The sequence below is a fragment of the Oncorhynchus kisutch genome, linkage group LG12 (genome assembly GCF_002021735.2).
Source record: "Oncorhynchus kisutch isolate 150728-3 linkage group LG12, Okis_V2, whole genome shotgun sequence".
NCBI lineage: Eukaryota > Metazoa > Chordata > Actinopteri > Salmoniformes > Salmonidae > Oncorhynchus > Oncorhynchus kisutch.
In genome coordinates, this window is record NC_034185.2 from 11145443 (window position 1) to 11172561 (window position 27119).

The 27119-nt window shown below is 41.7% G+C and overlaps 1 protein-coding gene across 2 annotated transcripts; it reads left to right on the forward strand.

Annotated features, from left to right (window-relative positions):
• On the forward strand, nt 1–27119 carry LOC109900509 (tumor necrosis factor alpha-induced protein 2-like). Of its 2 annotated transcripts, XR_004211859.1 has the most exons (14): nt 1–226; nt 5566–5731; nt 11138–11308; nt 12507–13194; nt 13706–13820; nt 14849–14971; nt 16238–16332; nt 16948–17040; nt 18731–18857; nt 21512–21637; nt 21714–21869; nt 23362–23483; nt 25105–25412; nt 26742–27119. XR_004211859.1 is itself a non-coding variant. In XM_020496161.2 (13 exons), exons 2-13 carry the CDS (start codon nt 5578–5580, stop codon nt 25319–25321), a joined length of 2187 nt encoding a protein of 728 aa, XP_020351750.2. In that variant the 5' UTR covers nt 1–226; nt 5566–5577; the 3' UTR covers nt 25322–25690. The 2 variants fall into 2 exon arrangements, 1 of the variants encoding a protein (XP_020351750.2); XM_020496161.2 differs by lacking the exon at nt 26742–27119 and having other exon boundaries at nt 25105–25690.

Genomic DNA, 27119 nt, shown 5'->3' on the forward strand with positions numbered 1-27119 from the left:
ATCGCTACAACTCTCGTACGGACTCGGGAGAGGCCATCACAGTGCGTGATCAGAGGTCTCGGCTGTTAAATTGCGCTGTCGCTATATGCAATTGCATATTCCCTCTCCGATAGAATTAATAGAAAAAAGTAGCTAAGCCGCTTAATTCTGAACCCCAAGAATTAGCTTCGGTGTGTTCGTTCCTGGTCGAAATAAATTGTGTTTTTCCCAAAGAAAAACGTCATAGGTAGGATATATATATATATTTTTTTACTTGTAGAAATAGGCAAATGCATAATGTGTGTCATTGTTTTAATGCATCGAATGTGGTTTGTATTTAGCACTTATATGATGACAATGGCAAAACATTTGGAATTTAGGGGAAAGCGCATCTAGATTTGTAGATGTCAGTGATTTGGTTTCAAAATGCTGGATGATTAAATCGAACTGACATGTCATATTTTATCCTGGTTAAAACTGACTCAATCTAGTGTGAACAATGGTTGTATTTAACGTTTGCCATAGCAGTTTACATCGACAATGACCATGCAGTCTGTCCAATTTGCAAGGTATTGTATGGAGGTGAGTACTACGCAGTCGAGGGTTTCAACCAAAGGTGCACAGTATATACTCGCACTTTAGCCTACATTTGAATGCATGCATTTTAAATGAAGCATTCCATATATATGTTGTAGATTTTTGACATTCAAGAGAAAATGACAGTTGCTAGATTTGGACACCGAGGGTAGGTTGGGTGAATCCTATCTCGGATGCGTGTGGACACCGAGGGTAGGTTGGGTGTGTTCTATCTCGGTGATGAAGCCTCGTACAGACAGACTCCCACCAATTGTTTGCGATCCGGCGGAAGTCCATTAATTTCAATGTGACGCAATAAGCGCAGTTGCAACAAGTTGCTGGGACCCGGGTGGTTTGCGTTGCATGCGTTGAACGAATTCATGTTGTAGATTTGACATTCAAGAGAAAATAACAGTTGCTAGATTTGGACACCGAGGGTAGGTTGGGTGAATCCTATCTCGGATGCGTGTGGACACCGAGGGTAGGTTGGGTGTGTTCTATCTCGGTGATGAAGCCTCGTACAGACAGACTCCCACCAATTGTTTGCGATCCGGCGGAAGTCCATTAATTTCAATGTGACGCAATAAGCGCAGTTGCAACAAGTTGCTGGAACCAGGCTGGTTTGCGTTGCATGCGTTGAACGAATCCAACTCGTGAGCTAGTTTTCTGTGCAGTCACAGAAACGGAAGTTGATGAACCAATCAAAGAAGATGAATATGTGTAGCTTTCGACATATGTTCATGGGATGGCTACAATATACCTTTTTGACTTGGCTAAATCAAAATATATTTTAGATTCTTCAAAGTAGCCACCCTTTGCCTTGATGACAGCTTTGCACACTCTTGGCATTCTCTCAACCAGCTTCATGAGGTAGTCACCTGGAAAGCATTTCAATTAAACGGTGCACCTTGTTAAATGTCAATTTGTGGAATCGATTTCCTCCTTAATGTGTTTGAGCCAATCAGTTGTGTTGTGACAAGCCAGGGGTGGTATACGAAGATGGTATTTTGCCAAATAGGGCTAAATCCATGTTATAGCAAGAACAGGTTAAATAAGCAAAGAGAAATGACAGTCCATTACTTTAAGACATGAAGGTCAGTCAATGTGAAATGTTTTATTTGACCTAGAGTTATGGAGTGCTGCATCAGATCACCTGGCCTCTACAACCACCTGACCTCAACCCAATTGAGATGGTTTGGGATGAGATGGACCACAGTATGAAGGAAAAGCAGCCAACAGGTGCTCAGCTTATGTGGGAACTCCTTCAAGACTGTTGGAAAAGCATTCCAGGTGAAGCTGGTTGAGAGAATGCCAAGCGGGTGCAAAGCTGTCAAGGCAAAGGGTGGCTACTTTGAATATCTAAAATATATTTAGATTTCATTAACACCTTCTTGGTTACTACATGATTCCATGTGTTAGTTGTCTTCACTGTTATTCACCAATGTAGAAAATAGTAAAAAATAAATAAAAAACTCAAGAGTAGGTGTGTCCAAACTTTTGACTGGTTATGTATATATATATATATATATATATATATATATATATATCCATTGAATATAACTTAGAAATGCCTGATGAGCATACTTCAACTGTCACACTCAATGAGAACCCAAAATATAACCTTGTTTTTGTCAAATGTTTGTACATTTTGTAAATGTAAACAAACGCTGTATAGCGTCATAACATGGTTAAAACAAAAATGTTGATATCATGGATGGTCAGTCCTTGTGTAGCAGTGTGATGTTGTTCCCCTAGATTATGCACCAAGTTGCAAACAAGGACCAATTCAAATAGGCCAGGTCAAGAGGGGATGTTAATAATTTAATAATAATTCCGTGTATTTTTAAATTACAGCTGCATAGCTAATGTTTTTCTTTGGTGTACAAACACTTTTTCATATCAATATTGTACATACATGTGATTGTAAAAGTTTTGTATATTTTGGTTTGGCCCATCGCGGGTTATCTGTATTTCCGTACCCCCTTATTGTTCTCTTTTGCCTGACCTTCGGCTAGCAAGGTGCCTGAGAGCTAGGACTGCGCCAAGGGTTAAAATAATGTGTGCAGGGTAAATAAAAATAATTCAACTAGCAGACCTTCAGTTGTGGCAGCGTCCTAATTAACAGTACACAACGCAGAATGAACCACGCTACACTTGCATCCATAGCGTTATCTATTAATCTGATAGTGTTTACATTTCTCCATTCCCATCCCTCAGCTTTTTACCCAAAACAGAGGCGGGGCGTCGTTTTGTTATTGTTTCGTCTGTGGATTTGCCACATGCTTCATTTTCTGCATAGTATCAAGATATCAAAGTGTCATCAACAAAAAGGTAAACAATAGGTTTAACGAGTGCACGGAGAATCAGGAAGCAAGTTTAGGGAGTGAGTGTTTTAATAAGATAAAACGGAACATAATACAAAACAAAAAACACTAACAGCACACAGACATGAAACAAACAATAACGCCTGGGGAAGGAACCAAAGGGAGGGACATATATCAGGAAGGTAATCAGGGAGTTGATGTAGTCCAGGTGAGTCTGATGACCGCAGTTGTGTGTAACGATGGTGACAGGGGTGCGCCATAACGAGCAGCCTGGTGACCTTGAGGCCAGTGAGGGAGCACACGTGACAGTCTCCCCTCCCTGATGCACGGCTTCAACCGCAGGACGCAGACCAAAATGACGATCCCGGAGATCAGGAGCGGACCTGTCACCTCTGCTGAGGCGCAGGAGCATGGCGACCTAGAGCGCCGCAGAGAGAGCATACATAATGGTACCCCCTACCCGGCACGTTCGGCTCCAGCCGCAGGACACCAACCAAAAGGAGGATCAGGAGCGGACACTCCTGCTGATGCGCAGGAACCTGACTGACCGATTGAGGCACGGGAACCTGGCGATCCGGCGAAGGCATGAGAGCCTGTAGCGGCTCCTGGACCGGACCTCATTCCCACCGAAAAAAAACCACTCCCTGATGCTTCTCCTAGGTGAGGCGTTATTCTGTAACGAGTGAGCTGAGAGTCGGTCAGCAATTTCAGGGAGTGAGTGTTTTAATAAAATAAGCGGAACATGATACCAAGCAAGAAACACTAACAGCACACAGGCACGCAATAAGGTCTGTCTAAGGAACCAAAGGGAATGACATAAGGGAGGTGATGGAATCCAAATGAGTCTGATGACGCGCAGGTGCGCGTAACGATGGTGACCGGTGTGCGCTATAACGAGCTGCCTGGTGACCTAGAGGCTGGAGAGGGTGCACACGTGACAATAGGCCTATAGAAAATGAAGCATGTGGCATTCATTGTTCACATGTAAATATTACTTTTCAGTAGTGCTCAAAGCATGCCATTCCATGAGCACAGCATTTATTTTTCAAATCGAATCAATGAGCCCAATCAGTCCTCCATATGACAACAAAATCATAAACAACAGAGTAGGGCTGGCTAATAAGTGGGGTCATACTCAGGGAAAACAATTAGGCTAATCTATACTTCCATATTTCCAAGTCCTAGTCTTGAAGATCAACGGGTATAGCATTTATTGGAATGTCTGAGGTTCTGATAGACTGATAGACTGTTTTTTAAAATCATATTATTATATGTAGTAGAAAGCGATGGGTTAGAAGAAGCCTACATAACCAACCCATAAAGTAACATTTTACATCCATATATGGCCAGCTATGTAAACTTGAACATTGATTTATCCTACAATAGATGTCGTTCAATTGGTAACATACATTTTAGTATTCTTCCAATGTCTCTTAAGGGGAAAGTAATCTAAAAGTAACGATTACAATTTTGGACCGTTAACTAGTAACTAACGGATTACATTTAGAAAGTAACCTACCCAACTCTGCTGGTGGATGACAAGTTATCTTTCATTCTACAATGAGACTGAGAAAGCCTCTTGCCATCACCTTAACGAATGGCTTATTAAAATAAATGATATGGCTAAACCGCTATGGCCTATGGTTTGCAGCTGCTGCCTCACTCATACTGCTCTCCTTCTCTGCCCCTTGATGTGGTTGTCTCTAAGTTTGCGCCACTTCCTCTGCAAACTGTGAAATGAATATTCAAATGATTAACTAGTATTAAACACACACACACACACACACACACACACACACACAGAAAAAAGCAAACAAAAACATTAGAAACCATTACACCAACCTTTCTCCAGGCAGCAGAAGTGTCAAGAATTGCTGTATACTCTGACACACAAAGCATCAAACCCATAGGTTTTGATTGATCTGTGGCACATTGGTTGCACACTTTGTAAATAATACCATAAGGGAAAGTAGCATGTATGTTTTGAGGACCTGACGTTGATGTCCACCAGATGCATAGGAGTTTTGTTTTTCCGGAAGGGATGTCTAGCCTGCATTTTCCGTACCTATAACGCACATTTGCTTCGCTTTTCAACTAGCTCAAATCTAGCTAGTTGGAGTCTGTGTGTGTACTACTGTTTGTATCACCACAAGGTAAAGCAACGCACGGTACACCGAACGCAGCATCCCCAACGTACCATTGCAGACTGCTCCAATGAATGACTGAGTTTGATGCATCTGGTGGACATGAGGCTTGAGGAATGGGGATGCAAATGCTGAAATTTGTACTATTTCTTTAAACTGGGGGTGCCTATGTAACCGATGCGAAATGGCTAGCTAGTTAGCGGTGGTGCGCGCTAATAGTGTTTCAATCGGCGACGTCACTCGCTCTGAGACCTTGAAGTAGTTGTTCCCCTTAATCTGCAAGGGTCGTGTCTTTTGTGGAGCGATGGGTAACAATGCTTCGTGGGTGGCTGTTGTTGATGTGTGCAGAGAGTCCCTGGTTCGAGCCCAGGTAGGGGTGAGGAGAGGGGCGGAAGCAATACTGTGACACCTAAATAGCCTACCACTGCGTCACATTTCATGCAGTATAAAAAAGTATTTCAACCTTTTCCTATTAAACTGTAAGGTATTTGATTTGCTGTATTTCGTCCACTAACATTACATTGTTTCATCCTTGCTCACAGGTGAAAGAAATCATGCCTTTCGGTAACACCCACAAAAAGCTGAAGATGAACTACTCCGCGGAGCAGGAGTACCCCGACCTGAGCCAGCTTAACAACCTGCGGGACAAAGAAACTCCAAGTGGATATACAGTGGATGATGTCATTCAAACTGGGGTTGATAACCCAGGTAAATAGCCTTATACTTCATTCACATTATGACATCTGAGCAGTCTGTTACGTTTCACCGGATGTCATTTCAACGGGGACCCTCCGCAACGGAGTGGTATCGCAGTGCTCCTTGCGATTGAAGGCTTTCTATTTTGGTTAGAGCCAGTTTGCGCTGTTCTGTGAAGGGAGTAGTACACAGAATTTTACGAGATCTTCAGTTTCTTGGCAATTTCTCTAATGGAATAGCCTTCATTTCTCAGAACAAGAATAGACTAACGAGTTTCAGAAGAAAGTTATTTGTTTCTGGCCATTTTGAGCCTGTAATCGAACCCACAAATGCTGATGCTCCAGATTCTCAGTTTTATTGCTTCTTTAATCAGAGCAACAGTTTTCAGCTGTGCTAACATAATTGCAAAAGGGTTTTCTAATGATCAATTAGCCTTTTAAAATGATAAACTTGGATTAACTAACAGAACTTGCCATTGGAACACAGGAGTGATGGTTGCTGATATTGGACCTCTGTACTCCTATGTAGATATTTCATAAGTAATCAGCCGTTTCCAGCTACAGTAGTCATTTACAATACTAACAATGTCTACACTGTATTTCTGATCAACTTGATGTTATTTTATTGGACAAAAAATGAGCTTTTCTTTAAAAAACAAGGACATTTCTAAGTGACCTTAAACTTTTGAACGGTAGTGTATATTCATGAAATATACACACACAGTGATATATTAGACACAGTGATGATTTAAAGATTAAATTAAATAGACTGCATGGGTGATTTAAGCCAATTATATGAATGTTGCCTCCCATTTTAGTTTATTGTGGTGGTAATGCTCTGTCAGCTAGTTTGACTTGCTAGACATTTAGAGAAACAAGTTGAGGGAAAAGTGACTAAACAAATCATGTTTTATTGTAACCTGAACAAAATGTTTCTCCTATATAGAATTATTTTTTTTTTTTGTAATCTCCCAAAATACATCACGATGTGTATGTACGGGGCATTAGAATAGTAAAATACACAAGGTGCAATTTCAAAATGTTGTTGTGCATCAACAGTTTCTCTCCTGTTATGTCAATCACTGACAGTCACTCAAAGACCTGGCAGTGTGGTGCCAGGACAACAACCTCTACCTCAATGTGAGCAAGACAAAGGAGCTGATCGTGGACTACAGGAAAATGACATGTCTATGTTCTGGGATGTTCTGGGATGTTCTGGGATTTTCTTTTGTTTCTTACAACCTCAGTCGAATCACATTAGCCTACGTTAGCTCAACCATCCCACGGACGGGACACCGATCCTGAAGAAGTCCCATTCACATCGACAGGGCTGTAGTGGAGCGGGTAAAACATTTCAAGTTCCTTGGTGTACACATCACCAAGACAGTCGCAAAGAGGGCACGACAACACCTTTCCACCCTCAGGAGACTGACAAGATTTGGCATGGGTCCCCAGATCTTCAAAAAGTTCTGCAGCTGCACCATCAAGAGCATCCTGACCGGTTGCATCAATGCCTGGTATGAGAACTGCTCGGCATCTAACCATAAGGTGCTACAGAGGGTAGTGCGTATGGCCCAGTACATCATTGGGGCAAGCTTCCTGACATCCAGGACCTACAGTTGAAGTCAGAGGTTTACATACACTTAGGTTGGAGTCATTAAAACAAATTTTTCAACCACTCCACAAATTTCTTGTTAACAAATTACAGTTTTTCCAAGTCCGTTAGGACATCTACTTTGTGCATGACACAAGTAATTTTTCCAACAATTGTTTACAAACAGATTATTTCCCTTATAATTCACTGTATCACAATTCCAGTGGGTCAGAAGTTTACATACACTAAGTTGACTGTGCCTTTAAAATGTCAGAAAATGATGTCTTGGCTTTAGAAGCTTCTGATAGGCTCCAATTGACTCAAATGGTGTCAATTAGGTGTACCTGTGGATGTATTTCAAGGCCTACCTTCAAACTTAGTGCCTCTTTGCTTGGCATCATGGGAAAATCTAAAGAAATCAGCCAAGACCTCCGAAAAAAAATGTGGACCTCCACAAGTACGCAAGTATAAACACCATGGGACCATGCAGCCGTCATATCGCTCAGGAAGGAGACGCGTTCTGTCTCCTGGAGATGAACGTACTTTCGTGCGAAAGTGCAAATCAATCCCAGAACAACAGCAAAGGACCTTGTGAAGATGGTGGAGGAAACGGGTACAAAAGTATCTAAATCCACAGTAAAACGAGTCCTATATCAACATAACCTGAAAGGCCGCTCAGCAAGGAAGAAGCCACTGCTCCAAAACCGACATAAAAAGCCAAACTACGGTTTGCAACTGCACATGGGGACAAAGATCGTACTTTTTGGAGAAATGTCCTCTGGTCTGATGAAACAAAAATAGAACTGTTTGGCCATAATGACCATCGTTATGTTTGGAGGATAAAGGGGAGGCTTGCAAGCCGTAGAACACCATCCCAACCATGAAGCATGGGGGTAGCAGCATTATGTTGTGGGGTTGCTTTGCTGCAGGAGGGACTGGTGCACTTCACAAAATAGATGGCACCTTGAGGGAGGAAAATTATGTGGATATATTGAAGCAACATCTCAAGACATCAGTCAGGAATTTAAAGCTTGGTTGAAAATGGATCTTCCAAACGGACAATGACCCCAAGCATACTTCCAAAGTTGTGGCAAAATGGCTTAAGGACAACAAAGTCAAGGTATTGGAGTGGCCATCACAAAGCCCTGACCTCAATCCCATAGACAATTTGTGGGCAGAACTGAAAAAGCGTGTACGAGCAAGGAGGCCTGACTCAGTTACACCAGCTCTGTCAGGAGGAATGGGCCAAAATTCCCCCAACTTATTATGGGAAGCTTGTGGAAGGCTACCCAAAATGTTTGACCCAAGTTAAACAATTTAAAGGCAATGCTAATACTAATTGAGTGTATGTAAACTTCTGATGCACTGGGAATGTGATGAAAGAAATAGAAGCTGAAATAAATAATTCTCTCTACTATTATTCTGACATTTCATATTCTTAAAATAAAGTGGTGATCCTAACTGACCTAAGACAGTGAATTTTTACTAGGATTAAATGTCAGGAATTGTGAAGAACTAAGTTTAAATGTGTTTGGCTAAGGAGTATGTAAACTTCTAACTTCATCTGTATATGCTAGGTGGTGTCAGAGCAAGGCCCCAAAAGATGTCAAAGACTCCAGTCACCCAAGTCATAGACTGTTCTCTCTGCTACCGCACGGCAAGCGGTACCGGAGTGCCAAATCTAGGACCAAAAGGCTCCTTAACAGATTCTACCCCCAAGCCATAAGACCACTGAACAATGAATTAAATGACCACCTGGACTATTTACGTTGATACGCCTCCCCTCCCTTTGTTTTTACACTGCTGCTACTCACTGTTTATTATATATGCATAGTCACTTTACCCCTACCTACATGTACAAAATAACTAGACTAAACTGTACCCCCGCACATTGACTCGGTACCGGTACCCCCTGTATATAGCCTCCACATTGACTCTGTACCGGTACCTCCTGTATATAGTCTCCACATTGACTTGGTACCGGTACCTCCTGTATATAGCCTCCACATTGACTCGGTACCGGTACCCCCTGTATATAGCCTCCACATTGACTCGGTACCGGTACCTCCTGTATATAGTCTCCACATTGACTTGGTACCGGTACCTCCTGTATATAGCCTCCACATTGACTCGGTACCGGTACCCCCTGTATATAGCCTCCACATTGACTCGGTACCGGTACCCCCTGTATATAGTCTCCACATTGACTTGGTACCGGTACCTCCTGTATATAGCCTCCACATTGACTCGGTACCGGTACCCCCTGTATATAGCCTCCACATTGACTCTGTACCGGTACCCCCTGTATATAGCCTCCACATTGACTCGGTACCGGTACCCCCTGTATATAGCCTCCACATTGACTCGGTACCGGTACCTCCTGTATATAGTCTCCACATTGACTTGGTACCGGTACCTCCTGTATATAGCCTCCACATTGACTCGGTACCGGTACCCCCTGTATATAGCCTCCACATTGACTCGGTACCGGTACCCCCTGTATATAGTCTCCACATTGACTTGGTACCGGTACCTCCTGTATATAGCCTCCACATTGACTCGGTACCGGTACCCCCTGTATATAGCCTCCACATTGACTCGGTACCGGTACCTCCTGTATATAGTCTCCACATTGACTTGGTACCGGTACCTCCTGTATATAGCCTCCACATTGACTCGGTACCGGTACCCCCTGTATATAGCCTCCACATTGACTCTGTACCGGTACCCCCTGTATATAGCCTCCACATTGACTCGGTACCGGTACTCCCTGTATATAGCCTCCACATTGACTCGGTACCGGTACCCCCTGTATATAGCCTCCACATTGACTCGGTACCGGTACCCCCTGAATATAGCCTCCACATTGACTCGGTACCGGTACCCCCTGTATATAGCCTCCACATTGACTCTGTACCGGTACCCCCTGTATATAGCCTCCACATTGACTCGGTACCGGTACCCCCTGTATATAGCCTCCACATTGACTCGGTACCGGTACCCCCTGTATATAGCCTCCACATTGACTCGGTACCGGTACCCCCTGTATATAGCCTCGTTATTGTTATTTTATTTGACTATTTGAACTTTAGTTTATTTAGTACATATTTTGTTCACTATTTCTTGAACTGCATTGTTGGTTAAGGGCTTGTAAGTAAAGCATTTCACGGTAAGGTTTACACCTGTTGTATTCGGAGCATGTGACAAATACTATTTTATTTTATTTGATTAGCATGTCGCCTAACAATTTTTTAATTGGTAAATTAATCTAGCCAGCAATCTAAACTTGTAGTAATCATGGCCGAATAGCAATCGGGCACACAGGGTAGGTTTCCAGGGACCCTGACCTCCGGGGGGCCCCCATTGATTTTGTTAGTCACTCCCACTCAGATATCAGCCTTATGACATAACACTGGCTCTCTTGTGCACCTGCGGTCATATCATTCCCACGCTGTGTGTTAATAGTGTTGCCTTTTGTTATTATGTTTAACCCACTATTGTAGCCTATAACTTCATATCCAGTTTGTATATCGACCTTTACCTGTGCAACAATGAATGGTAAGATGGTATGGTAATGGTAAGATGGTATGTTAATGGTGAGATGGTATGGTAATGGTAAGATGGTATGGTAATGGTAAGATGGTATGGTAATGGTAAGATGGTATGGTAATGGTAAGATGGTATGGTAATGGTAAGATGGTATGGTAATGGTAAGAGGTTGCAGATTGATAATAGGCGATAGAAAAAAATTGTGCAATGCCATGATAGGTTTTTATAAAGATAGAATATTGACGACTGTACAAAATGTTTTTGTTTTTTTTACAGAGGAAGTGGGTGTGCTTGGACCCGACCTGGTGGCAGCAATGGTTAATCTATCGCCTGCAATGCAGGGCAGTCCCAAAACAGTACATGGGAAGTTTAGGCAGAAACTGAAAATGCCAAAAATACCAGGCTTTGTGCGATGTCCACTCGTCAGGCGTCAGGCGCAGGACACAGGTATGAGTAATCATCTGAATTTACTCAAAATGTAAGCAATGTTCCAACAAGGAAAAACACAAATATCCAGAGCACAAAGAACGAACCCACATGACAATGACAATCACTCACAAAACAGAAAGGGAAGCCAGAGGGTTAAATAAGGAACATTGATTATGAAATGGAAACCAGGTGTGTATAATGAAGACAAAACAAATGGAAAATGAAACATAGATCGGTGGTGACTAGAAAGCCGGTGACGTCGACCACCGAATGCCGCCCGAACAAGGAGAGGGACCAACTTCGGCAGAAGTCGTGACACATTGGCAGCAATTAAATCTTTGAGTCTTTCTGGGTAAATCTCTAAGCGCTTTCCACTCCTGGACTGTGCAACATTTCCCCATTTATCTTTTTCAAAATTCTTCAAGCTCTGTCAAATTGGTTGTTGATCATTACTAGACAACCATTTTCAGGTCTTGCCATAGATTTCAAGTAGATTTAAGTCAAAACTGTAACTCGGCCACTCAGGAACATTCACTGTCTACTTGGGAAGCAACACCAATGTAGATTTGGCCTTGTGTTTTAGGTTATTGTCCTGATGGAATTAATCTCCTAGTCTGGTGGAAAGCAGACTGAACCAGGTTTTCCTCTAGGATTTTGCCTGTGCTTAGTTCCATTCTGTTCGTTTTTTATACTGAAAAGCTCCCCAGTCCTTAACAATTACAAGCATACCCATAACATAAATAGTGTCTGAAAACATAATTCCACTTGGACATTATGCGGTATTGTGTGTAGGCCAGTGACTACCATCTCCATTTAATCCATTTAAAATTCAGGCACAACACAATGTGGAAAAAGACAAGGATGTGAAGTATATAGACTAAGCTGTCTACTTTAAGGTTAAACTCCAATGTACTATACTATGAAGTAGCCTGTATGAAGTACTAGCCTACTAGCTCAGTATATTGATTTGTCATATTTATCATCCCTAAAGAGGAACTCTAAATGAAAAAATTAAGTGTCATATTATATTTTCGTTCACCATGAGAAATTATTGGCACTATATATATACATGCATGCATGCATACATACACACACACACACACACACATATGTATATATATATATGTGTGTGTCACCATTCATTGTCACGTACAGACTGCACTAAAATAACTTTTCAATCATTGTACTTGGTGGTCTTGGTGGTCTGTTTTTTCAGAGGTGATTATGGACTTTTTGGAGAACCTGAAGGAAAATCGCTTGGTGGAGGCTTGCCAGCAGTTGCTCTTGCGAGAGGACAAGCTATTTGGCCAAGAAACCATGACGATAGAGGGGTTGGTTCAGGTTTGCAACGAGGACGATAAAGACACGCTCCAAAAAGACTATGAAACCCTGCTGCTCCACTTATGGATGGCAGTTCACACCACCTTTAGTCCCACACCCTCAGGAGAACAACTAGAGATACTTCGGAGTGCGGTGGAAACCATAACGCTGCTGGAAGAGAAGGACCGGCAATGGGAAGGGCGGCCCGAGGGCAGCAGCGAGGCCCCCGTGTGGCGGCCACACCAGTGCCGACACACCCACGACAACCTGCTTGAAGAAATGGTAGATTCTCAAATGAGGAATGCGACATTGGAGGAGGACAATATTAACGTTAGCAGTGTGGACAACCTGTCAACGTCCATGAAAAGGGAGGTATGTAGGATGGGCAAGCGTCTGAAGGAGGACGTTCTCAGGGTGGCCAGGGACATAAGGGACTGCTACCCCCCAGACTTTGACGTGTGCAACTTGTATGTGAGACTTTACCATCAGAAGTTCTCAGCAAGGTTAACAGAACTGGCCCGCTCTGGGCTCGATGTGGATGACTGTAACTACCTCCTCTGCTGGGTGAACAATTACTATCCAAAGTAAGTGGGAAATGGGAGGGCAGTTGCCCTGGATTCTTGAAGGGCTTGTTAACAATCAGTGGAAGTGATAGGGGCAATTTTCTTTTTAAAATGTCCAAATCACATTTAAGTGATGTCAAACTGCATATGTAGTTGATTTGAGTTGATTGGGCCATTTTACATTTTAGAAAATTGCACAATTTCCCCTATCACTGCCATTGATTGTTAGCTAGCAGTGGCTAAAGTTAGCTGAAGTTTGTAGTGGCTGTTTAAAGAACTGAACCATGGATTCTAGTTTCTCCAGACCCATAGACTATTTACATTATGATGAATCATTTAACAAAGTTGTAAAATCCTGACCTTCCCCTTTTAAAAAAGGCTAGTTCCCCTTTTTAGAATGCTGCATATTTTGCGTAAAAGTTTTTCTACATTATCCTCCTGCCTTGTACAGTCTTTGAGTGTTTCTGAGATGTCTCGTATGGTTTCTATCAATGACTTGATGTCATTTACAACATGTTTATATCTGTTTCAGTGACATCTTAAAACACAAAGACCTTGAGGGGCACATCAACATGGAGTCTTTGGGAACTCTTTTATCTGAGAAGGATCTCACAACATTGGAGGAGCAGTATCTACTACAAAAAGAGGTAAACAGGATGCCAGAAACAGCTAAATCTAATGAACAGGCTAAATCCATGTGTATACGTCTAGACCGTCCTTTCAGAGTAGCGTCTGTTTGTGCTGTCTTGCCAACTCCTATGGTGTGTTAACGACCATACACTCTTGGAAATAATGTTTGTTTTTTTCCAATTCTAAAGCACTCTGAAAGTGGCCTGGTCCAAGATGTTTGCGCTATCTTTCCAATCCCTACACTCTTAGAAATTTTTTTTGTCCAAAAGGGTTTTTCAGCTCTCCCCATAGGATAACCCTTGAATAAACCTTTATGGCTGTAAAGGTCTGAAGAGGTGTAGCAAGGATCGGACCAAAACGCAGCGTGGTAAGGGTCCATGTTTTTAATAGTATAAACTGAACACGACAGAATACAAAATAACAAAGTGAAATGAAACGAAACAGTCCCGTGTGGCACAAACACTGACACAGGAAACAAACACCCACAAAACAACAATGAAAACCAGGCTACCTAAATATGGTTCGCAATCAGTGACAACGATAAACAGCTGCCTCTGATTGAGGACCATATCAGGCCAAACACAGAAATAGAAAAACATAGAAACACAAAACATAGACTTCACGCCCTGACCATACTAAATAAAGACAAAACAAAGGAAATAAAGGTCAGAACGTGACAATGGCTCCAGGTAGAACCCTTTCCACAGAGGGTTCTACATGGAACTCAAAAGTGTTCTACCTGGAACCAAAAAGGGTTCTCCTATGAAAACAGCCGAAGAACCCTTTCGGAACCCTTTTTTCTAAGAGTGTGTACTTTCAGAGTAGCCTGGTCCCAGATCTGTTTGTGCTGTCTTGCCAACTGCTATGGTGTGTTAATGACCATAGGGCTCGGCAAGATAGCACAAACAGATCTGGGACCAGGCTACTTTCAAAGTGCTTTAGAATTGGAAATAATGTATTATTGTAATATGTTGCATGGAATGTCTTTCAGAGCCATAGTGTCAAACTTACTAAATTGTGATGACCTGTGCTATGTCGATTTCAGAGTAAAGTCAGGACCTGGTTCTCCAAGGCTCTCAGTAAGGAGGAGGAGGGTTGGCTCAGTGGAAAGAGTCCAGAACTCATTGATGGGTACTGCTTCTGTCCTCTGGCCATTGACATCATACAGGTTGAAACCTATTAGATTACTACTACTTCTTCTAGTACTTTTCTGTGTTCAGCCCTACTCTTTCTTTGACCTGAACATGTTCTTCTTCGTTTTCATACTACAGATATGTAGCTTTTTCTCCCGCATGGTTTTATATAAGCTTCATATTAACATGTCAACCTTGACATAATTCTATTTAAACTGACATTACCCTCCAAAACCAAAGTTTGTCTGATATTTTCAGACCTCAAAACAATGAGCACCATAAATCAGAAATATTTAATAAATGCACTGAATTTCATACATTTCTGCTGTTGGGTTCTGAGAATATGAAAATATACTTACTGATGGAGTGCTGAGGTTTAGAGGGGTTTTACATCAGAAGTTAATGGTTATCTGTAGGAGCCAGATGGCTTTGGAATGTGCTGGTTGCATGGGAGGAAGTCACAGGATTGCTATAGGGGAGACGGGTGGACATCTGTGGATTAGGCAAATGAGAGGTTGAGGTCAGGTCAGATGCCCTTAAGGAAGAAATTATGGTTTATTACCCTATTACTTTGTCTTCCTGTCAAACCATAATAGATGTAAGGATTGGATAGAAGGAGTTGTGCCTAAATTGGAGTATATATACTTGTGGTGCTAGCAGCTTACCAGCAGCATACCACCCTGCATACCACTGCTGGCTTGCTTCTGAAGCTAAGCAGGGTTGGTCCTGGTCAGTCCCTGGATGGGAGGCCAGATGCTGCTGGAAGTGGTGTTGGAGGGCCGGTAGAAGGCACTCTTTCCTCTGGTCTAAAAAATACCCCAATGCCCCAGGACAGTGATTGGGGATTGGGGACCCTGTGTAGGGTGCCGTCTTTCGTATGGGATGTTAAACGGGTGTCCTGACTCTCTGAGGTCATAAAAGATCCCATGGCACTTATCGTAAGAGTAGTGGTGTTAACCACGGTGTCCTGGCTAAATTCCCAAACTGGCCCTCAAACCATCACGGTTGCTGTAAATGAGAACGTGTTCTCAGTCAACTTACCTGGTAAAATAACAGAGAAATAAAATAAAGATTTGGTGGAAACATGTTTTGTCTGAATGCAGCTGTATTGATCATCTGGGCAGAATAAACGTGGTTAAGCTTTTCATAGTGTCCGTAGAGTTTTTTTACTCTGAGAATTAGAACCTAACACTACACTGAATTGAGTTGACATGGAATTAATCCCATCCCTGCTCTAAGCTATTTTGACTGTACAGGGTCAGGTTTTATGTGCTAATACTGTATGTTGTTCTGTTTACTAGGCTGTTGATGGGGCCATGAGAGAGGCCAGGACTATTCTGGGCAGTGAGGCTAAAGCCCAGAGAATCCTGCGTCAGCTGGACAGCTTCTTGATAAGGTAGTGTACCCATTCCTTATAGCCCTGGCCACTGGGTCGTGCTCCTTAGGCTCCAAATGGACTGAAACAGAGAGAGACTATCTGGACTTGTCCAATAAGTAACACTGATTTTCCTTTTCCATTGCAAAACATTTTGGTTGTGTGCCTTAATGAACACATCCTGTCGTAGTTGAACGTTTGCTTTTCCATTGTTCTTCTTAACTTATTCACCAAGTTTCTATTGAAAACCAAATTAGTTTTTGCATTAAATTTGAATGGTTTGGCTTAGGCGTGTCCACACTGAGCGAAATAATATTTTACTGATGAACATGCACGTTGATTTCCAGCATCATGCTCAAAGTCATTCAATTAGCTTACAATGTTCTGGTTTCAAAGCCACATAGACAAATTGTGTAATTCTACATGGCCTTTTTTCCTGGGAGTTGGTAAGTCAACCTTGGTGTTCTATCTACACTGTCTTGTTGCAGACTGTCTTTGACCTGGTTTAGTTTATAATGGATATGTATGCTACAAATGAGTAATATGCACTGCATTGTTACTATTCAACATTTTACTGACATGATAAAGAAGAACCTGGAGATGCCTGTTGACATTTTGTACAATGTATATTTGCAGCTATAAGAGCTCTCTTGAAGAATTTGTGAAGAGAACAGGGGAGAACACTCAGGCAGTCGTGAAAGCTAACCTGGTTAGCATCGAACAATTCAGGTAGGCTAACGACCGTTGTCCATTTCGCCAAGTCATTTCTTTCATGAATTTGCTTGGTATTTGAAGGGTAGCTAGCTACACATGAGCTTCATTACACATGTCTAACCCTTACATAAAGCATTCATAAGCACTAAGTAAGCATTTCGTGGATGCTTTTTGATTCTACAAATCCCCAATCTCATGAAACAGTATTGATCTATATGCATGCAGTCTCACAATCTGAAGTTGTATCATTTGTTCTACTTATCTAGCTACTTTTAGACACTCCACAAAAGGGAAAGGTCAGTTGTAACTGAATGCAATTCAATTGAAAATGTGTCTTCTGCATTTAACCAGTGGTGGAAAAAGTACCCAATTGTCATACTTGAGTAAAAGTAAAGATACCTTAATATATAGTGACTCAAGTAAAAGTAACCCAGTAAAATATTACTCTAGAAGTATTTGGTTTTAAATATACTTAAGTATCAACAGTAAATTGAATTGCTAAAATATACTTAAGTATCAAAAGAAAAAGTATAAATCATTTCAAATTCCTTATGTTAAGCAAACCAGACGGCACAATTTTCATATATATATTTTTACAGATAGCCAGGGACACACTCCAACACTCATACATTATTTACATCCGAAGCATTTGTGTTTAGTGAGTCCACCAGATCAGAGGCAGTAGAGATTACCAGGGATGTTCAAGTGATAAATGCGTGAATTGGACCATTGTCCTGTCCTGCTAAGCATTAAAAATATAACGAGTACTTTTGGATGGCAGGAGTAAATGTATGGAGTAAAAAGTACAGTATTCTCTTTGGGAATGTAGTGAAGTAAAAGTTGTTAAAAATATATATAGTAAAGTACTGTGAGCGGACTTAGGTTGCTCTAAAGTGGAAAGTTGGAATAAATGAGTCGGGAGCAGGTTTTCTCACATTGAACAAAGTTCTCTATTGAGGTATTTTCTCTTCTCAAACACTCCCACACAATCAAGGATGATCTCACAAGGATATCACAAATCTTCTTCTTTACAGGAATAACGAACACAAGGTGAGTAACTTTTAACTATAACATAAATCACGGGTGTGTCTCTGCCTTATTAACTATCCGTTCGTGGAGAGCTCCTTTCGGTTGGTGTTGCAGATCCCTGGTTGCCATTCCCAAGAGGTAGTTTGTCCTCTTCTTCTCCCTTTTCATCAGGTAAATCCTCCCCTTTGGAGAATCAACCACCCTGTTTTTCCTCCAGTCTCCCCCACTGCCAGTTCTTGTAGGTGGAAGAAAATAGGTGATTAGTACCGTCAGCTGTGCTTAACTGCCTCTGATCACCTTTACTCACATGCTGGGCTGGGCTACTATCCGTGGGGCCAGCTTGTCCCCTGGTGCTCCTTTTGGGTACAGATATCCCCAAAAAGCTACTTAAGTAGTACTTTAAAGTATTTTTACTTAAGTACTTTACACCACTGCACTTAACCCAACCCCTGTGGGGGGGCTGCCTTAATCGACATCCACGTCATCGGCGCCCGGGGGAACAGTGGGTTAACTGTCTTGCTCTGGGGCAGAACAACTGATTTTGACCTTGTCGGCTCGGTGATTGAAAGTACCTTTTGAACTGTCCATTGTCATTCTATCCCTCCAATCCTCCCAATCTCTTATTTGACTTCATAAATCCAACATTGATGTAATGACATTGGTTCCTCCTTTACAGAGACTTCATAGTGAGAAGAGAGGAGTCAATCCCAGAAGAGATCAGGACAAGCTGTATGTCCACATTGGCAGACCTGAGAGACTGTGGCTACGGATACTTCACCGGCCCCATACATGAGGAGCTCAGGGTAGGCTACATGTGACAGCAGAGACACCAAGCATAATAGTCTAGCAATACTCCAATGTACAACGTTACATCTGCACTGTTAATTTGGTTAACTTTTGCCATCTAGTTCAAAATCCCAGACAGCCTTTCTCAAATGAGATGATTTTGCCTTACCAACGAGTTAAACGGGCTCTGGATAGCACCATAGTTCAAATCTTAAAACAGTTTACTGTCCTTATGCATGCATTCATATGCCATTTATAACAGCTATATAACACATAACATATGTCATAAGCTGTCGAAAAGTAATGTTCAAGACTTATGAGTCACGGCATGAGATGTTATGAAACCGATTATAATGGGTGTTATAAATGACTGTTCATCTTGTTGTCATGCTCTGATGTCAACTGTTAATAACAACTACTATTATACAGTCTTCTTGACAACTTATGTTATTACATGCTACATTAGATTCTACATACCAGATGTAATAACAGGATGTTGTGTAATTTACCACCCTCTGTGTATATAGAATGTCATATGCCCTGTTAGATTCCGGGTTAAACTTGGAACATTGTAATACTCAGAAGTATAGTATCTGAGGAGTGATAGAGACTGTTTTTTTACATCAGAAGTTAATGGTTATCTGTAGGAGCCAGATGACTTTGGTATGTGTTGGGTGGACGGGAGGAAGTCACAGGATTGCTAGAGGGGATACAGGTGGCGGTCTTTGGATTAGGCATCAAGGGGGTTGAGGTCAGATCCCCTTAAGGGAGAAACAATGGTTTATTACCCAATCACTTTGTCTTCCTGTCGAACCATAAAATATGTAAGGATTGGAGAGAAGGAGTTGTGCCTAAATTGGAGTATATATACTAGTGGTGGTGGAAACATGTTTTGTCTGAATGCAGCTGTATTGGTCCTCTGGGAGGAATTTAACTTGGTTAAGCTTTTCATAGTGTCTTGGTTAAGCTTTTCATAGTGTCTTGGTTAAGCTTTTCATAGTGTCTTGGTTAAGCTTTTCATATTGTCTTGGTTAAGCTTTTCATAGTGTCTTGGTTAAGCTTTTCATGGTGTCTTGGTTAAGCTTTTCATGGTGTCTTGGTTAAGCTTTTCATGGTGTCTTGGTTAAGCTTTTCATGGTGTCTTGGTTAAGCTTTTCATGGTGTCTTGGTTAAGCTTTTCATGGTGTCTTGGTTAAGCTTTTCATGGTGTCTTGGTTAAGCTTTTCATGGTGTCTTGGTTAAGCTTTTCATGGTGTCTTGGTTAAGCTTTTCATGGTGTCTTGGTTAAGCTTTTCATATTGTCTTGGTTAAGCTTTTCATAGTGTCTTGGTTAAGCTTTTCATGGTGTCTTGGTTAAGCTTTTCATGGTGTCTTGGTTAAGCTTTTCATGGTGTCTTGGTTAAGCTTTTCATGGTGTCTTGGTTAAGCTTTTCATGGTGTCTTGGTTAAGCTTTTCATAGTGTCTTGGTTAAGCTTTTCATAGTGTCTTGGTTAAGCTTTTCATAGTGTCTTGGTTAAGCTTTTCATAGTGTCTTGGTTAAGCTTTTCATAGTGTCTTGGTTAAGCTTTTCATAGTGTCTTGGTTAAGCTTTTCATAGTGTCTTGGTTCAGCTTTTCATAGTGTCGTGGTTAAGCTTTTCATAGTGTCCGTAGAGTTAGGTTCTAATTCCCAGAGAAAATAACAGCCCCTATAGAGTGTGCATAGATGCCTTAAGTAAAGTGACCTTAATTTGAAGTGTTATTATACAGTTATGAATGTACTTATACCACAGGATGAGTTGAGAGTATCACAAAACTTTACCATTCAAAAGGATCTCCAAGAAACATGGTCAAATGGGAGCACAGATGTACATTAATTATTTAAAAAAGGAACCATTATAATACCAACAACTTGCCCCCCAAAAAACAACAACATTGAAACGAAAAGGAAACAAATAGAATTTGACAACAAAATCAACACTGCTGGGGAACAACAGGATTTGTGAAGGCTGTGAAAAAAGGCAAGATGTACAGGCTACAGTAACAATGACAGCTATAGTATTTAAAAATGGCTAGTTAATCAGGTACTAAGAAGCTAGATAGTTGATGCTAGCACTAACTAGCTAGCTAGCTAACTTCACTAACTACAGGTGGAATAAAAAAAAGTACTGTCAACAGACAGCTCGTAGCTGGTCTGCGCTTTTCTGCCACAATGGGCTCCACTGCAGTGCCTGAGATGTCAGGATGTCTACAGTAGGAACACAGGAGATTCAGTGAGGGCTGATTCTTCTCTGCACCCAAAACAAGTCTGGTGGTGCTTTCATCGAGGCCCCGTGTAACAGCAGAGGGGTGTCGACTCTGCCCCGGTGTTAAGGGGGGGGGACCTCGGAGCGGGCAGCTGGGTGGTGGTCTTGCCCTGTGTCGAGTCACTCCCTGAGAGCAGTGGACATGGCCATTCAAACCGGTCCAATATCCTGTCAATGGTCTCCCCAAAATTTCTATCAAACTGGGTCAAAGATCCTCTGGGTCATTTCCAGGCAGAAACCAAGTGGTGCTCATTTCTACGATTTTATAAAATAACAGAAAGAAAAAAAATGCTAATGAGTCTGTGCCTCTGCAGCATTTTCTGACCAATGGTATCAACTGCTTCAAGGTCAGATATTGACCTCTCCATGACTTCCTGTATCCTCAGGTGCAGTACCATAGGCTGTGGACACAGGCCTGGTTTACTGGGGGTCAGATGGTACTGGATGAAGTTCTGGGGACACTGGACAGACACATGCAGCAATTCACAGACCTCAAATCCATTTGTATGGAGGTACGTTAACACTCACACACACATTGACCTTACACACATAGTAACATTACACACATATGGACATGTGTGTGTGTAGGAGCTGCTGGGCCGGCTGCACATGGAGATGATGGTGGAGTATGTGAAGAGGATGATGAAGAGGAAGATGAGGCTGAAGGACAAGGAGCAGCAGGAGGCAGCAGCCAAATTACTGGCTGAAGACAGCAGCAAACTGAGCACCTACTTTACTGAAGCGGTAATCACCGAAGACGCACACACACACACACACACACACACCTCATATTGCAGTTAATATAGCTTGAGCGTTTGTGTACACAAACACATGAAAGTAATAGCATTGTTCTTGCTCTGACCCACAAACTACTCAAACACTTCAAAGCTTTGACTTTCTATGTACTGTATTGTTCTTCATCATCACTTTCTCTTTCTTTAGTCTCTGGCCATTCTGCATTCCTTTCTAGGTCTTCCTCTTGCTCTGCAGTGTGTCTGCTCTATTTCATCTCCTCCTTTCTAATTTGCATGTCCTCTGCCTGTTTCTCCTTCTCTTTATTTCTCTTCTCATTCTCTGTCCTCTTCCATTCTCTTCTCATGTCTTTCCATCTCTCTTTTTCTCTCCTCCGGAAATATGCACTTGCTCTCTCGCCCCCCAATATTTTTCTCACCCTCCAAACCTTCTGTTCTTTTTCATTCCGTCTCTTTTTTTCCACTATGTCCTCCAGCCTTCTCTTTCTCCTCTTATTCGGTCTCCGTCTTTCTGCTCGCTCATGTTTCTGTTTTCTTTCTTTCCCCAGTCTCTCATTCCCCTTTTCTCAGCCTTTCTCTCCTTCCCTCTTCATGCCTTTCACGAGGAGCTTGATCCTGATCTACACTTCCCTCATCACCTGTCTGTCAACACCTTCCTCAAGCTTTCTCTCTCGCTGCTCTATAGCAGGCCAACCTCGTCACTCCATCCCTCCATAATGAATGTTCTGTAAGATATTGGCTATCTATAAAATAAAGAATATGAATGTTAGAAATACATAGGCTTGCTATCTCATGATGATAACAAATGTATTCAACTTCTTTCAGAAAAACTTGAGTACTTTAAATGAAAATATGGGCAGAAAGAAATTCAACTCCATCTTTCATTGAATCAGATGGCTTATTCATCACAAAACCATTTGATGTTGCAACTGTAATTATTTTAATGCTGATGATTCAACCATAAACGCATCAGCACCCACAGCTAATGAAGTCACTGAAACCCTTAAAAGAGTTGCAGTCATTTTTGGAAATAGGTGGCCAGTAATAAACTGGTCCTGAACATCTCCACTACTAAGAGCATTCTATTTGGTACAAATCATTCCCTATAGACCTCAGCTGAATCTGGTAATGAGTGATGTGGCTGTTGAACAAGTTGAGGATACTAATTTACTTGGCGTTACCTTAGATTGTAAACTGTCATGGTCAAAACATATAGATTCAATGGTTGTAAAGATGGAACTCTGTCAACTTTTCAGAGAAATAAGCTTTCATTGTATGTTTGGAACATTTCAGGGATGTTTCATTTCAGCTCATGAAACATGGGACCAATACTTTACATGTTGCGTTAATATTTTTGTTCAGTGTAGTATCAATTAATGTAAACATCTCAATGCAGTAAATTAGACATTTTAATGCCATAATACAGTAAATGAAAGACATTAAATATGAAAGTATGCATGATTTGACCTATCCACTGTCCACAGGGGTCCAAAATAAGCTGGCTGAGTGAGGTCCTCCCTAAAATGGCAGAGGTGGTCAGACTGCAGGACCCAGGAAGCATCCAGCTGGAGATTGTCACCCTGGCTAGGGACTTCCCAGACCTTAGGTGAGACAGACAGACAGACAGATCCTCCACAGGCTGAAGACATAGATGGAGAGTTTACATTCACATAATCACAGAACCCCAGTCACATGACCTGGTACCAGTGTTGTAGTCGAGTCACTAAATCTCAAGGTCAAGTCCCAAGTCCCCTGTGCTCGAGTACCTATGGCTAAATCCGAGTCGAGTCCATGTCCCCTGTGCTCGAGTACCTATCGCTAAATCCGAGTCGAGTCCAAGTCACCAATGGTCTTTGGCTGAAATCCGACTCCCAGTGCTCACGTCTGAGTCACTGGGTCGGAGTTTTGAAGTTCGACATTGTTCTGGTCTTCTCCTCTATATTTCTGATACATATTTGACATGGTTCTGGTCTTCTCCTCTATATTTCTGCTACATATTTGACATGGTTCTGGTCTTCTCTATATTTCTGCTACATATTCGACATGGTTCTGGTCTTCTCTATATTTCTGCTACATATTTGACATGGTTCTGGTCTTCTCTATATTTCTGCTACATATTTGACATGGTTCTGGTCTTCTCTTCTATATTTCTGATACATATTTGACATGGTTCTGGTCTTCTCCTCTATTTCTGCTACATATTTGACATGGTTCTGGTCTTCTCTATATTTCTGCGTTTGAAAGCAAAACAAATGATTCAGGGTTTGTTTAGACATATTTGGTATTTTGGTTACTGAAGTATTTTGCTTGCTCGTACTGGCTGGCTTGCTGGCTCTTGTCTATTGCTAGATTGGCGCCACTATTGATTTGGCTCGGGATATGGTAGATTAAATCTGCCCAGCTACAACTAGTGGAGGGTTTGCAGAAAGATTTTCATGTGAGCGTTGAAGTAACGCAAAGATTTTCCTCCTGTTACCCAATGGTCATAATTTCTTGCAATATACAGTAGCCTATGAAACCAGGTAATTCATACACAGGCTCACACATATTTTATTTTTTATATAATGTTCCAATAGTTATGTCAAATCAAGCATGATGTTTTCAGGGGATTTAACCTTTATTTAACTAGGCAAGTCAGGATGAATGGTCTCTAGACGAAATTGTCTCCTATCAGATTGACCAGGGCCCGGTTTCCTGAGAGCAATGGAATTTAGGCCGAACATGGATCTTGCAACAGGACAATGATCCAAAACACACAAGCAAAGCTATAACAGAATGGCTCAAAAAGTTGAGGGTTATAGAATGGCCGAGTCAAAGCCAAGATCTCAATCCTGTCCAAATGCTGTTGGGGGACTTGAAGCGGGCCGTGAATGCAAGAAATCCCTTGAACATGACATAGTTGAAGCAGTACTGTAAAGAAGAGTGGGGAAAAATTCCTCCCAGTCAGTATAAGAGACTGATAGACTGTTACAAGAAACGACTGCATTAAGTTATTTCAGCCAAAGGGGGCTTTTAATTTGTTCAATTAGGTTACCTTCATCTGTCAACAGTGTTGAAGTGAAGATTACATATTCATTTGTCCAAATGTTTACAAAAGACCACTTTCCAGGGGTTGTGCTTGCTTTTTCACATGGCTGCATGTTGATGAACTATAATGGACTAAAATTGAGTGTTTTGAACTTTGTTGATGATTGTGTTTTTTTTTGTTGCTCTTCCACCTTTCTCAGTTGGAGACATATTTCGGCTCTGCTTTCCCTCAAAGCCAACCTATCCACTGCTGATGTCCGCAGCATCAAAGAGAGCCTGGTAGAGAACCGGCCCACGGTCACCACCTGCAATACCAACCCACCATTCTTCTCCAAGGTCCCAGCGGGCAAAACTTGGAACATGTGCAGACCAGCGTGCATCTGTTATGGGGGAAGGGGGTATTCAAGCCAGGATTAGACATTGGGCTATCTACCCATTTTGTCGCTCATCTCGAATGGCTACAATGATACTGCATGCACATTCACTTAGCAAGTCTACTCTTGTGTAGGTGAGTGTACAAGTGGAAGGGGATAGATGTCTATGTGTGGGTGGGGACATGTTCATCCCACAATTGTGATTAAATAATATCTGCTTGCCTAAATGTTGATTCTCTATTAGCGGTTCCTTTGTCAAAGGTCGCTATCTTTTTGGAGGAAATTCTATCAAATCTAATGTGAAAGGAATTAAGGCATTAGATAAAATATATATACAGTGCCTTCGGAAAGTATTCAGACCCCTTGACTTTTTCTACATTTTGTTAAGTTACATTACATTTTTTCCTCATCACACACAATACCCTATAATGACAAAACGAAAACAGGTTCAGACATTTTTGGAAATGTATTAAAAATAAAAAAACAGAAATAGCTTATTTACATCAGTATTCAGACCCTTTGCTATGAGACTCAAAATTGAGCTCAGGTGCATCCTGTTTCCATTGATCATCCTTGAGATGTTTCTACAACCTGTGGTCAATCCAATTGATTGGACATGATTTGGAAAGGCACACACCTGTCTATATAAGGTGCCACAGTTGACAGTGCATGTCAGAGCAAAAACCAAGCCATGAGGTCCAAGCAATTGTTGGTAGAGCTCCGAGACAGGATTGTGTCGAGGCACAGATCTGGGGAAGGGTACCAAAAACATTCTGCAGCATTGAAGGTCTCCAACAACACAGTGGCCATGATTCTTAAATGGAAGAAGTTTGGAACCACCAAGACTCTTCCTAGAGCTGTCCGCCTGGCCTAACTGAGAAATCAGGGGAGAAGGGCCTTGGTCAGGGAGGTGACAAAGAACCCGATGGTCACTCTGTCTGAGCACTAGAGTTCCTCTGTGGAGATGGAAGAACCTTTCAGAAGGACAACCATCTCTGCAGCACTCCACCAATCAGGCCTTTATGGTAGAGTGGCCAGACAGAATTCAAACCTCAGTAAAAGACACATGACAGCCTGCTTGGAGTTTGCCAAAAGGCACCTAAAGACTCTTAGACCATGAAAAACAAGATTGAACTCAAGAACCAAAAAAGGCCCCCTAGGCTGTAATCACTGCCAAAGGTGCTTCAAAAAAGTACTTAGTTAAGGGTCTTAATACTTATGTAAATGTGATATTTCCGTTTAGTTTTTTTTATACATTTGCTCAAATGTATTCAAACCTGTTTTTCCTTTGTCATTATGTGGTATTGTGTGTAGATTGATGAGAGGGGAAAAAACAATTGAATCCATTTTAAAATAAGGCTGGAAGGTAACAACATGTAGAAAGACTTTCTGAATGTAGTACAACTGTTGTTGAAAGGGTTAGAACTGCGTTCTGCTGCAAGTGACACTTTATGCTCTTCAAGGGACAGGTCCCAACTTCGTTTGTGCCCGAGGATCCATGTGTACGGGGGTGGTCTTCTAGTGACAGGGAGAATTTCCCTACCTGGGATGGGGACGTTTTTTTCCCGGGAGGGAAAATGGAAGACAACTGGAGATCTACTTAGAGGGAAATGGAGCAGTATGTGTAGCAGGGTATCTATCGTGGTACATCTACGTGGATAATGGACAGGCATTGATTATGGTGGAACTGGTAAGTATGGATAAGTATCTCAAAATGGTGGTAAGGACAGTGTTATCTCAAAATATAACCTACAGTTGAAGTTTATGTACACCTTAACCAAATGCATTTAAACTCCGTTTTTCACAATTCCTGACATTTAATCCTAGTAAAAAAATTCCCT